A 13,383-nucleotide genomic window follows, 5' to 3' on the forward strand; every position below is an offset into this window, starting at 1 on the left:
TTGTGTTGGAAATTGAGTTCCTACATTATAGACTTAGTGGGCAAATGGCTAACAGAATGACCAGGCCATGGTAGCTCTGCCTTCTCAGGAAGGAAGCCTGTGCTTATTGTAAAATAACTGGACTTGCAAGGTGGGGTGTCTTGTCTCTCCATCATTCATGCTCTATTCTGCCCTCTCCTTTCTCCTTTACAGCATGGAAGCCCTATCAGATCAGGCCTCTTGATCTTGTGCTTCCCAGCCTCCAGAACTATAAGAAGCAATACCTATCCTTTATAAACTCTCGGGTCTTGGGGCCTTTGTTATAGCAGCACAGATGGATTGAGTCAGATGCCTTGAACACAGTGGTGTTAAGTCTCATGTGGATAGTTTCATTGATGCTATGAAGAAGAGGCAGGCACCAAAATAAAATACCTATTAATGGATGGTTTTGACCTTGTGTCTTAGGCCACATGCTATCATTTCAACTCACACCAGCCTATAGGACCATTCTGACACCCAAAGACTGGCACTCTGACACTCCAACACTGGGAAAATCAGAGTTGCTTGAAAGACATGTTTTAAAAACTGGCAAAATTTTTGCTCACTTGACTAATTATTGATACTAATCAGTGCCAACGAAAGAGCAGGAGTTTGTTCATAAAGCAGTTACTGGTAATTGCTTTATTATATACAATTATGTCATTCCCCCAGGGATCGTAACAGTACGGGGTTGTCTCATGTCTCAAGAAGGCTCCGTGACCTTGAAACAGATTTCATGGTATTCTGACCTCAGCTTCTCAGGGGCTCTGCTGTAGTTGAGCCATGGAACGGACAGTAGAGGACTCTTACCTTTCTTTTTGAGAGCAGCAGCTGCCTGAAGCATGGGGCGGTTGATGCTTCTTGCTGCCATGGCTTGGCTGAATATTTCACTTATGGAGAAATTCTCAGGTAGACTGGCTCCACAGGCTTTGGAGGACTTCCTGCAGCTTTCATCCATGAGTGGTACCCACTGTAAAGCAGACAGATGGGGGTGGGTAGCAGAGTCAGTGGGTACAACCTTGGAGAACGTTTGGCAGCGCCACTAAGTTCAAACATGTGTGTTCCAACCCTGGAAACATGTTCCCTGAAAGTAATGGATGAATGTACTTGGGCTGCACTAAAATATCAGAAGCTGGGGAGCCTGGAAGCGGGGTAAGTTCCTTTCCCACAATTCTGAAGTCTGTGAAGATTGAAGTCAAGATGCAGACAGAATGGTGCAGAGCCTAACTAATTCTCTATGGTCCCTTCTCCAAGGACTCTAACCTCATTCTGAAGGGCTTTACTTTGCTGACTTAGTTACTCCCTGAAGGCCCCACAGCCTAAGGCCTCGGGCCAGAACCTTAACATATGCAATGGGAAAGCAGTCACAGGCACTGAGATGACATTCAGCCTTCAGAGGAACTACACAAATGACTACTAGAGGTTGAATGAAAAAATGTCCTTTCAAAACTGGAACATTGAAGTCTTCATCTTCCGCACCTCAGAATGAGTTTTGGAGACTAGGGCTTTAAAGATGAGAATCAGGTTAAATTAGGTCATTGGGATGGACTCGAATTCAATATCTTTTTGGGTATCCTCAGAGGATGAAATCAGAACACAGCGATCTTTAAATAGGGATACTGTCCTCCAAGTTTAATCCACAGGGCTACTGTCCTCCAAGTTTAATCCACAGGGCTGGCTGCACTATTGTTGGGGGATGGAGACTTTGGGAGATATAGGGGGTGGAAGGTCCTTAGGCCATTGGGAGCACATAATTATAGGGAACTGTGGGACATTAGCTTCCCAGCCTCTCTCTCTTAACTGGTTCATAATGTAAGTTGTACTGCCTGAACCAGATGCCCAACACCACAGAACTGTCCTATCTTGGACTGGACTCATACCTGTGAGCTATATAAATATTTTCTTTATATAATTTATTTGCCTTAGGCATTCTATTCTAGAAACCTAAAGCCAAAGCACATAAATAGAGGGAAAGTCACCTATTGATCCTAAGGAGAAACTGACTGTCTGCAAAATGAAACCCCAGAAGAAACCAATCCGTCTGAGATTCTAGTCTATAACTTCTCAGTTTCTGTTTGAGATATTTGGTCTGTGGTTTACCATGGCAGCCTACGGTGGACTAAACATTTGTATTCTACTTAAATGTGTATATTGAAGCCCCCAATTCTCAGTGTATATTATCTGGAGGTGGGGGCTTTAAGAGATGACAGAGTCATGAGAGTGGAGTCCCCATACCTGGAGCTAGTACCTTTATAATAAGACACAGGAGCGTTGGGAGCTTGCTTTTTTTGTCCACTATGAGGCTACAGCAAGAAGAGAACTGACTGAAATCCAGGAAGAGCACCCTCCCTAGATGTCTTGTGTTCTCTAGCTCCTGGAAGAGTGCGAAGTGAATATCTGACAGTTGAGTCACCCAGACTTCTGTAGTATGTCTACAACTGTAGCCTAGGCTATGGCATAGCCCTAGCAAGCTCACTGCAGATGGATTATAGCACACACGCCCCACTTCAAAACTATTCAAGAGCATCTCAGACTAAAAGCAGCTACCAGAAGCTCATCCTTTTAAGCAGGATAGCTACACAGAGTGGGTATATCCATACAGTGGATCCCCGGTAGCTACAAGGATAAGCTATTGCTAATTGCTTGAAATAGCATCTGTGAACAACAAGGCTGAGCAGAAGATGCCAGACAGTGACATCCCCTTGAACAAACACCAACACAGATGAGAACGATGAAAACTAAGCAGTTGCTTGTGAAAAGGTCACGTCCACAGTCACGTAGAGGATCGCACTGTGCCCACATGTTTCTTAACCTGGTGCTAAAAAATGTGTTCAGTTTGGAAACTTTGCCCAGATCTACGCTGTGTGCACCCTTCTGTTTTCACACTACAAATAAATGGAGTTAAGAGACAAAGCTCACTTCTGAGCCGATAGTTTTTTGTCGCTCTGAGACAGATTGGGTCATCTGAGAAGGAACCTCAGTAAGAAAAACCCTCCATTGTGTTGGCCTGTGTGTAAATCTGTGTGGCATTTTTTGGATTAATGATTGACATGAGAGAGTCCTGCTCACTGTAGGCAATGCCGCCCCTGGGCAGGTGGTCCTGGATACTGCAGGAAAGGTAGCTACACATAAGCCCTGAGAGCAAGGCAGGAAGCGGCACTCCTTCACGGTCTCTGCTCCAGTTTCCACTTCCAGGTGTTTTAGTTTCCGCTCTGACTTTTCCTCAGTCATGAACTGTGACCTGTAAGCCAAATAAATCCTTCTCCTCCCAAGTCGCTTTTGGTCATGCACTTCTCACAGTAATAGAAAGCAAACTAGAACAGTTTCCTAATATAATTAAAAAAAAAAACAATTCAAGTTTTAGGCATGTTTATCTCGGTATAATTAGGGTTCTCAAACTTCTAATCCAGCGAATTTCTACAGTAACAGAACTTGCTCAGGAGGCTGAATCAGATGCGGTCATGATGCTGCTTATTGGAAATTCATTCCAAAACCATCCCTGCAGCCCTGAAAATACATGGTGCCCCAGGCTGTCCTGAGAGGTGCTGCCGAAGGCACCTTCTCGGTTGTAGCTGCAGAGATAGTTGCTTCCCGTGGCATTGGCACAACCGCCCTTCACTACCGTGTGTGTGTGTGTGTGTGTGTGTGTGTGTGTGTGTGTGTGTGTGTGCATGTATAATAAAGTAACTACAATGTTCTCAGCAATACCACATATGGGTGAGACTTTTCTTTCTCTTTTTAAATTTTATTTTATTATTATTAATTTAAAAGTTAGCAAAAAGGTAATGGATTTCTTCATGGGATTTTCATAATGCTTTGTGTGTAGTTTTTAACTGTGTTTTGAAAATGTTGTAGAAGAGTATTGGATTTATAGCATGTTCATCCCTCCCTGTTACTCCTCCAACGCTTCCTGTGTTTCCTCTATCCCCTCTAATTTAGTGTAGTTTATGTGTATGTATGCATGTGCACACACACATGTGTGTGTATGGATGTATGTATGTATGTATGTATGACCACCAGGGATTGGATAATCAATTAAGTGGCTCCTCCCTAGGGAACTGATTCTTGCTCTCAGCAGTCATTAATTGTCTATAGTTCTTCACCTTGGGATGGGGGTTCTGTGAGATTTCCTCCATCCATGTTGTCATAGCAATTGATGCTATCATCGTGATGGTCTTCTTTAGGCAGCCATATTGAGATTTCATGTCCCATATAGGAGACACTGTCTTTGGCAGACATACTGATCTTTACGTCTCTTATGATTTTTCTTTTTACCAAGATGGCCCCCAGGTTCTCTGATAGAGTAATAAGTGTCTACAATAATACAACTTCTCTCTCTCTTGTTTTTAAAGATTTATTTATTTAATGAATGTGAGTACACTGTAGCTGTCTTAGAAACACCAGACGAGGGCATCAGATCTCATTACAGACGGTTGTGAGCCACCATGTGGTTGCTGGGGAATTGAACTCAGGACCTCTGGAAGAGCAGTCAGTGCTCTTAACCACAGAGCCATCTCTCCAGCCCCAATAATACAACTTTTCAACAAGTAGATTTAAAAAGAACTGTGGGCTTATAGACAAATTCTTTGTGGACACACTAACTGTAAGTTCACAATTATGAATACTATGACTAGCTGATTAAAAAATAACCGAGAATTTAGTACCAGGAACAATGTTTAGTGGCAGTGACTGAGTGAAACGCACAACATTAAGCATTCCTAAGCTTCACAACCACTCATTCATGGGTGGGTGATATCATCACCCCATTTTACAGACAGAAAAATGGAGGTTTTGGAGAGTTAAGTAACTTGTTGTGGTCTTGATCTGTAAGCAGGTCCTATAAATTCAAACCCCAGTCCTTAACTCCAAAGCTCCTATTCTGTAGTTATTGAGTTAATTGAGTGGCCCTGTCCTGAAGTAACTACTCTTGTTGTCATAATTTCTTGTCACAGTTCTTCAAAGCCTGAAAAGTCCCTCAGGTTGCCTCAGACAGACAACGACCCAGTTCTAAACCCACCTTCCAGTCTTGCTACTTTGTTAATCATAGGGGATGGAGGTGGGGCTGCAGGAGTCAAGAAGACATGATCATGTCCACAGGGAGTCGAAGGGCAGGGCATAAATGTAATGATTCAAAGAACCTCCCCAAGGGGTCCACACAGTGTCCCCTCACCTGGGAAAATGTGATCTTTCCTTTCATGAGTTGCTCAGTGGGTCCCTCTGGGAATTTCATCTGGAAAGCGCCAAGTAGGAAGTCTCTGGAAGATATAAGAAGCAGTACCATCACCAGTTATCTGATGGCTATATCATGTGTCCCAGGGTAGGGACAGACGGTGGCCATTGATATTTGTAGACAACCTCTTGGATAAGGATGGGTAGATCTAAGCCAAGGTCAAGTTTGTCCACATATAGCCATTTTTAGCTCACACTTTGCAAAAGGCAGGATTCTTTTCCTGGTACTTATTATGCATATATAGTCCCATTTTATCTTAATCTGTAATTTCTAAAAACATTTCCTGTGTTAGGGACTGAAATATCTCTCCTTCACAATTCCTACACGGAAGTTTTTCTTTCCAGTACCTCACAATGGGGCTATATTTGGAGATGGACTCGTTAAAGTGATAATGAAGTTAATGAGACCTCTGGGGCTGGTCCTAATTTACCATGATTGGTACTATAATGAAAAGAGGCAACTTAGACACAGGCACACACAGAGCACAGAGCATTCTTGGACATACAGAGAAGATGCTATCCTCAAGCCAAGGAGAGACTCAATGGAGGCAACCATCTGTCACAAATTTAGTGTGCTATATTAGAAGAAGACTATGGCTTCTGGAACTGAAGAATCAGATCTGATTACTAAGAGGCAAGAATCACGGTAATTTAATCGTCTGGGAGGTATTTCATCAGGGTCAGCACACAGAAGCTGTGGTTGGGGCCAGCGGGAGGGCAAGGCTGGGTCTCAAACTGGCAGACAAACTTGGTAATGTTTAAGAGCCTCTCCAATGGTATTAGTTTTGATGACATGAGAGCTGTGGGATTAAAGGGGTCAGGGAAAGCAGCTGGATCTTGGCACTGTGTGACAGGGTCAGCAGGGAGACTAGCCTCAGTTGTAGTGAAGACACCAGTAGATTAGATGTGCCAGGACCATGGTACATCTACCTAGGACAGTGACAGATATGGAGGAGAGCCAGAGTGAGCCTTTGAGACCAACTGTGCATGCTGCAGCTGGCAGCACTGGAGACGTAGTCTTTAAGCCCTTGGAGCCCAGGAGAGCATGAGTGAATCCCAGAAGCCAGACACTGAGCTAGTTACACTGCTGGAGTTTGGCTCTGATTGTAACTGTACTCTAGTGTTTCTCCCTTGGAACAAGAAAGGATGTAACTTGTTTTTAACTTTATAGGAGCTCACAGGTGAGACTTCCTGTCTTTAAAGAGATCTTGAACTTTTATGTGTTGAAATATTTAAAGACAATAGGACTTCTAAAACTCAGACTGTATTTTATGCTGTAATATGAACACGGAGACCTTGGGTACAAGTAATAAAATGGGTATTGCTTAAAGGGACATGCTTGTATGTCAATGCTGACATGGGGAAGACTGTCCTGTCATAGTTATTATATTTTTGTCAAATTGGCACACATCAAGACTCATCTGGGAAGAGAGCTTTTCATTGAGGAGCTGCCTCCGTCAGACTGACTTGCCGCCATGTCTAAGGGGCATTTTCTTCATTTTTGACCGATGTGGGAGCCATCGCTGGGTCGTATAACAAAGGTAGCTGAGAAAGCCAGGAATAGCAAACCAATAAGCATCATTCTGCCACTGTTTCTGTTCCAGTCCCTGCCTCTAGGTTCTTCCTGCGTTTGAGTTCTTGCCCAGGCTTCCCTAGAGGAATTGCAGCCTGTCAACCAAACATACTCTTTGCTCCCCAAGTTGCTTCCTGCCACCGTGTTCATCACAGCAAAAGAAAAGCAAACCAGGACATCAACTTTGCTGAAGGCTGGACTTCCATCCACCCTCCTGGAATACGCTCTTGCTAAGCCAGTGGTCTGCGCTCTTCGTTCAGCAACGCTGAGAAAGGGACCACCTTGCCTACTATCAGCTGCAACTGCCAGGCCCATTGCAACTGTTCACCATCCCTAGGTGTGAGAACAACCATCTCCTACTTCAGTAGTTTGTTTCTGACTATAATGGAGCTTTTGTTGTTATTGTTGTTGTTGCTTCAGCCTAACCCTCTCTCAGGTAAAATCAATTCTGTGCATCTATAGAAAAGCATGTGTGGCCTCGACTGCTTTTTGTGTTAGTAGCGGCTCTGCTCCGCTTGTGCCAACGGCGCTTTCTGAACAATCACAGTAAGGTACGAATGACATCAAATTCACACATTTTCAATCTGCCATCTAACAATTCGTAGTGATCTTAGGGCAATGCGAATATCACCTTTGTCCAGTGTCATCTGTGTCGTGAGATTCCTCAGGCCCTTTTAGCAGTCACCCTGCAGTTTTAAGAATCAGCCTGCAGGGGTTGGGGATTTAGCTCAGCGGTAGAGCGCTTACCTAGGAAGCGCAAGGCCCTGGGTTCGGTCCCCAGCTCCGAAAAAAAGAACCAAAAAAAAAAAAAAGAATCAGCCTGCAGTTGGATGCCCCAAGCTTTCGTTAGATGTCTAAGGTGTCTGAGGCTTGGGCTACAATCTGTGATGTAAAAGATGGGGAGAATAACACCCCATCCTTAGGCAATGCAGTGATTGGTAAGCAGATAGCTGTAGTGTGTGACTGAGATGGAGAAACTAAGGAAATTATCTTTTCTGCCTGGGAAATGGAGAATGGTTAAAGAAGAGTGAACAAGACCAGCATGACTGCAATAGGACACTGCAAGGGCAGGCAGGGCGTATTTTAAAGTAAAAGCGATAACAAGAATATTCTTGCCATTGGAAAACACAAGCTCTAATTTTTATTGCACTTATTTATGTGTACGTATGCATACGTGCACCAAGTCCTACATGGTATGGATGTGACATGATTCCTGCCCCTGAAACAGAGTCAGGAGGATGTGGATATATAACACACACACACACACACACACACACACACACACACACACACACACACACACTTCATGTTCTTGTGGGAAATATTCTCTCTGGCAAAGATATCAGGAAATATCCTGCCTGCCAAGGTTATCAGGGAATGTGCTCTCTGCCAACTTTGATGACTCCATGATAATCAGAGACAGCATGAATCTGAGAGGTGAGGGTGTGTCTATGTCCTTAGCAAAAATGGTAAATGCTGGGACCTTCAGGATAGCCCTTAAGGCTATTGGAGAGAACTCTGAAAACATGAGTTTAAAAATATACAATTTCTCAAGAATGCAAAATATAAGCTTGCAGTATGAATAATATGAGGGGCTTCCTGGACCTAAAAGAACAAAGGCAGCTGCACTATGAGCCAGTGTGAAAGATAATAAGGAAGGAGACAAAAAGACTTGGAGGGTGGTGATGGCAGGGCAAGATCCCACACAGCTAAGTTTATTGTTTGTGCTTACAAAGGCAGGCAGATCTCTGAATTCATCTGCAATGTTAAAAAATGTGCTTGCCCTCTCTTTCTAAGAATCAAAGGGCTGGGGTCATGGAACGCTGATTTGTGGGATAATCAAAAGGGAACTTGAAGTAAACGACTGAATTTATATGTAAATAAAAGACTGGTCAGAAAGCTGAGCTATCTGGATGAGCTGTCTGGAGATCTCTAGAATGCCATCTTGAGCAGAACACTGGTTGTCAGCTTGTATCCACATTTGACTTTGAGTCATTCTCTTCAACATCCCTTGCTCCTGAACACCCCTTCCTTAGGAACCCTCTCCAAGCTGAGGCTGGTCCTTGGCACACATGCACACACATGCCACAATGTACACGTATAGGTCAGAGGGCAACTTGAGGGAGTTAGCTCTCTTCCTCTACCACATGGTTCATGGAGACGGAATTCAGGTGTTGTGCAAGCACCTTTGTAAGCCTGGCCATCTCCCCAGCCTCTGAGCACTGTAGTTTAAGAATGCTTCACCTGCAGGGCTGGAGAGATGGGTCAGTGGATAAGAGCACTGACTGCTCTTCCAGAGGTCCTGAGTTCAATTCCCAGCAACCACATGGTGGCTCACAAGCATCTGTAATGGGATCCGACGCCCTCTTCTGGTGTGTCTGAGGACAACTGCAGTGTACTCATATACAACAAATATATTCAGTAAATAAACATTTAAAGAAAAGAATGCTTCAAGAAAAGAAGATCACTTTCTGCTCTTCCAGAGGACCTGGGTTACATTCCCAGCACTCACTCTAGTGCCAGAGGATGCAACACCCTCTTCTGCCTCTATGGGTGCCAAGAATACACATTTCACAGTGATACACATATAGACAAAACTACCACACAATACAATAAAAACTAAACACAAATAATGAGAGACACAAGAAAATTTCCAGGAACCTTGATCTTTGATCACTCGTATGGGCAGAGCTGTTATGTCTGCAGGCATGATGAAAATGCCCAGTGCGTGGAAGAGGCTTTTTCTTCACTTTCTGAAACCTACATAATCAGTTTTCACTTCTGATGGGTAAACAAGCTCAAAGTCCTGCACTCTGACCTCCTGAGTTCAGCTCATTTTGCCGTGGACTATTCTATGGCACCTGTGAACAACCCTGACCATGGTCACAGAGGTGCTATGTGAGGTACCATCTAGCAGTATGCTAGCCCAACCAACCAGCCCAACTTGAGACCTATCCCATGGGCAAGCACCTATCCCTAACACTATTAACGATGCTCTGTTATGCTTGCAGACAGGAGCATGTTGTCCTCTGAGAGGTTCCACCCAGCAGCTGACTCAGACAGACACAGACACCCACAGCCAAACAGTGGATGGAGCTTGGGGACTCTTCTAGAAGAACAGGAGGAAGGACTATGGGCCCCAAAGGGGGATAGGAGCTCCCCAGGAAGTCCAACAGAGTAACTAGCCAGGACCCATGGGGCTTTCAGAGTCTGAACCACCAACCAAAGAGAATACACAGGCTGTACCTCGACCTCCCTGCTCATATGTAGCAGATGTGCAGCTTGGCCTTCATGCAGGCTGCAAACAACTGGGATGGGGCTATCCCAAAAGTTCTTGCTTATACATGGGTTATGTTCTACTAGATGGGATGTCTTGTCTGGCCTCAGTGGGATAGCATCCTCCTAGTGTCACAGTGACTTGAAGTGCCAGAGTAGGATACCCAGGGGGCCCCACCTGCGCAGAGAAGGGAAGGGAAGGGGGGAAGGATTGTGGGAGTGGGGTGACCAGAGGCAGGCAGTGAGTAGGCTGTAAAGTGAAAAAAAAGTTAAATTAAATTAAAAAAAGATAAAAAACAAAAACAACAACAAAAACCTGATATAGCCTCACATGTGCACACATGCATGCATGCACACTTCTTGGAAACTACCTCATCATTCCTTCCTCAGTTTCCCAACCAAATGCATGACTCCTTTTGGGCAAGCACAAGGTAAGTGGCTTTTCACTTTCAAATGCAGTTCCCTGTCAAATTATAATTAGCCACCTCTGACCATTTGAAGGTGGACTTTGTAGCCACTTGTTTATTTGTGTTTCTTAGTATTGAAGTGTTTACTCATCCCCAGACAGAAACTTTTCCAGAACAGTAACCAAGGAAGATACAAAGTCACAATGAGCCAGAGAGGAAGGAAGGTATATTGAGTGTAGGACACTGCTCTCAGCGACACTGAGGCTACCTACTGTGTGATCAAGCAGGGGAGTCAAGCAAGGGACCTGCCAAGCCCCAGGCTCTGCATCTGAAACGGTGCCTGGTTCTAGGTGTTGAGCACCCTTTCGGTTGGCTCGCATGATTTATATAGTATAAAGGTTAGTCCCTATTGGCCTTTGGTGTCATAGAATCCAAGAATCATCAAATGAGATAGATCTCCAGACCTCAAGCTGGCCTTATGCCTCTTCCCCTCAGTGGTAATTTGAAATTGCCCATTCCTTCTTTTCCTTGGGTGATACCAGAGTGACCTTTCATCTTTTTTATTTGTTTAAATAAATATGTTTTCCACCTTTCTTATTATAAAGCACGTTTTTTAAACTGAAAGTTTGCAAAATAAAGAGAAAAAAGTAGAAGAAAAATCATACATGAGCTCATATACGATTAGTGATGTCTGGATCTTTTAAAAAATATTATTTTTATTACGTTTTAAATTGCATGTAACTGGGCAGTGGTGGCGAACGCCTTTGGTCTCAGCGCTTGGAAGGTAGAGACAAGCGGATGAGTTCGAGGCCAGCCTGGTCTATAAAGCGAGTTAAACGAAACAGCCTTAAATTGTGTTTGTGTTTCCTTTTTGCGTATACGAGTCCTAAAAGGCCAGAAGGGGGCGTCAGATACCCGTGGAGCCGCCTGACTTGGTTGCTGGGATTCAAACTTCAGCAAGAACGCGTTATTAAACCCCAGTCACCTCTCCTGTCCCGTGTCTGGATATTTTGATATATTTATTCCAGACATTTTCTATAGTCTCCTGCTTCCTCCCAACCGCGTCTGAAACCGAGCTACTACTTTCTGGTATCAGGGAGTGCCTCCCAGGTTCCCATTTCCCTGGGCTGTGGGACATTTCTGTAAACTGCTCTGGCACTAGTTGTCCTGTAACGCTGGCCTTCGATTGAACTTTCTTGTAAACTGAGGCGGGTATTTTAAAGAACTAGTTCAATAGAACTATTCCTGCAGGAAATAGCCTATTTTCGTAATAAGCCTAATAGTAACGACTCTTTTCGTAAAGGGTATTTTTTTTTTAAAGCAAAGTTTAATTACTTAGTGTTTAGCAATGGATCTACTCGTGCACGCTGGCATTTTAGTACCAGGCAACGATTTTGATCTTGGCCAGGCTCACCTGGAAAGTAATTTGAAACCTGGGCTGGACGTGTGGACAGGGCTCTGGGCTGGAAACTGATCCAGCGCGGGTCCCCTTACCTGGGCAGCGCCAGGGCCTCCTCGGTGTGGCGCAGAACCCCGGCTATAGAGGGGAGGGCCAGCACTCCGTCAAGGTCGAACGCGGCCACACGCAGCGCCATGATGGCCCGGGCTGCAGCGCCAAGCTGACAAAGACAAGAAGCTGGAAGTCTGTGGCCTAGAGTGGAGAGGCTGGGTGGGGGAAACCTAAGACTAGAGCAGCGCCAGGCTCAGCACCGCCCCCCGCCACGCCCCACCACGCCCACTACTGACATTGCCCTGCCTACTGACTGGCGGTCTAGCTGGGAACTTCCTGCTGGTAGTTCCACCCAAGCCAAGCGTGAATACTTGGCCACTTCCCCCTGCTTAGCCCAAGAACTAGAAACCCTGCCAAGGCTCCCCCATTCTCAGACTTTGACTATTTGGAAACAGGCTTAGTATGGGAAGAGAGGGATCTGGAGGGGGAGGAAAGGAGGAGAAGGGATATTCCAAACGTTTCCTCCTTCAGTTTTTTGTCTTGAATGTCGCATCCCATATATGTCGGGATCTGTGGACCATCTTCTCTAAAAGTGGTCTACATCTTTGCAACCCCCTCTCATCTGCCTGGTTCTTCTAGCAGTGTTTCTGAAATACAACATCGCCTCCAGTCACGGTGTGCCAACCCAGAATGCTTTCTCTCTTGAGGATTAGAAAAAAAGAATCGAGTCTGTTTCCTCTTTATACACTGTATTTGAAATAACACTGCTTAAAAGTGAGCTGGACTTCTTGGAGGTTTCTGGAACCTTCCTGCCCCTTGGCCCAGTGCTCTTCCTAGTTGGGAGGAAAAAGTGAAACCTCCCCTATTAATGAATTCAATGAACAAACCCACCGTTTAGTCCAAGGCTGCCTTTAGTAAAAGACTGCCTCCGGAGAGGCTCAGCCAGAGCATGTCAAATACAGAGGCAAGTGCTAGCAGCAAATCATTGAACTGAGAACGAGGTCCCTGTTGGAGGAATTAGAGAAAGGGTTGAAGGAGCTGAAGGGGCTTGCAACCCCATTAAAACAACAATATTAACAAACCAGAGCTCCCAGGGACTAAACCACTACCCAAAGAGTACACATGGACAGACAGACCCATGGTTCCAGCTATCAATGGGAGAAGAAGCCCTTGGTCCTGCCAAGGCTGGACCCCCCATTGTAGGGGAATGTCATGGTGGGAGAGAAGGGGGGTGGTTGGGGAGGGGAACACCCTTACAGAAGAAGAGGAGGGGGAGGAGATAGGGGGCCTGTGGTTAGGAAACTGGGAAAGGGAATAACATTTTAAATGCAAATAAAAAAAAACCTGCCTCCCTCCTTTACTGGACTCAGAAATTGACTTCTTCCTTTGCTCTAGCTGCTGCCAGTGAGGTGATGGAAAATGGTCCTACT

General features: G+C 44.9%; 1 protein-coding gene across 4 annotated transcripts in view; it reads right to left on the reverse strand.

The window, feature by feature from the left end:
- Positions 1 to 12,161, reverse strand: part of Ephx2 (epoxide hydrolase 2) — a 40,036-nt gene extending 27,875 nt beyond the window's left edge. For 2 of the 4 annotated variants that reach the window (XR_015638156.1, XM_087586530.1), the window contains exons 1-2: positions 11,998 to 12,161; positions 829 to 988 (exon numbers count right to left, since the gene is read on the reverse strand). Coding sequence is in view for 2 of the 4 variants with exons in the window: in XM_087586530.1 (XP_087442656.1) it covers positions 829 to 976 (148 nt within the window). In the remaining 2 variants the exon portion in view is untranslated. Of the gene's footprint in view, positions 1 to 828; positions 989 to 5,188; positions 5,274 to 11,997 lie in introns of all 4 variants that reach the window. The other 2 variants (XR_015638155.1, NM_022936.1) reach the window with 2 other exon arrangements.
- Positions 12,162 to 13,383: the final 1,222 nt, after the last annotated feature.

Source organism: Rattus norvegicus, chromosome 15, assembly GCF_021556685.1.
Source record: "Rattus norvegicus strain SHRSP/BbbUtx chromosome 15, alternate assembly SHRSP_T2T, whole genome shotgun sequence".
NCBI lineage: Eukaryota > Metazoa > Chordata > Mammalia > Rodentia > Muridae > Rattus > Rattus norvegicus.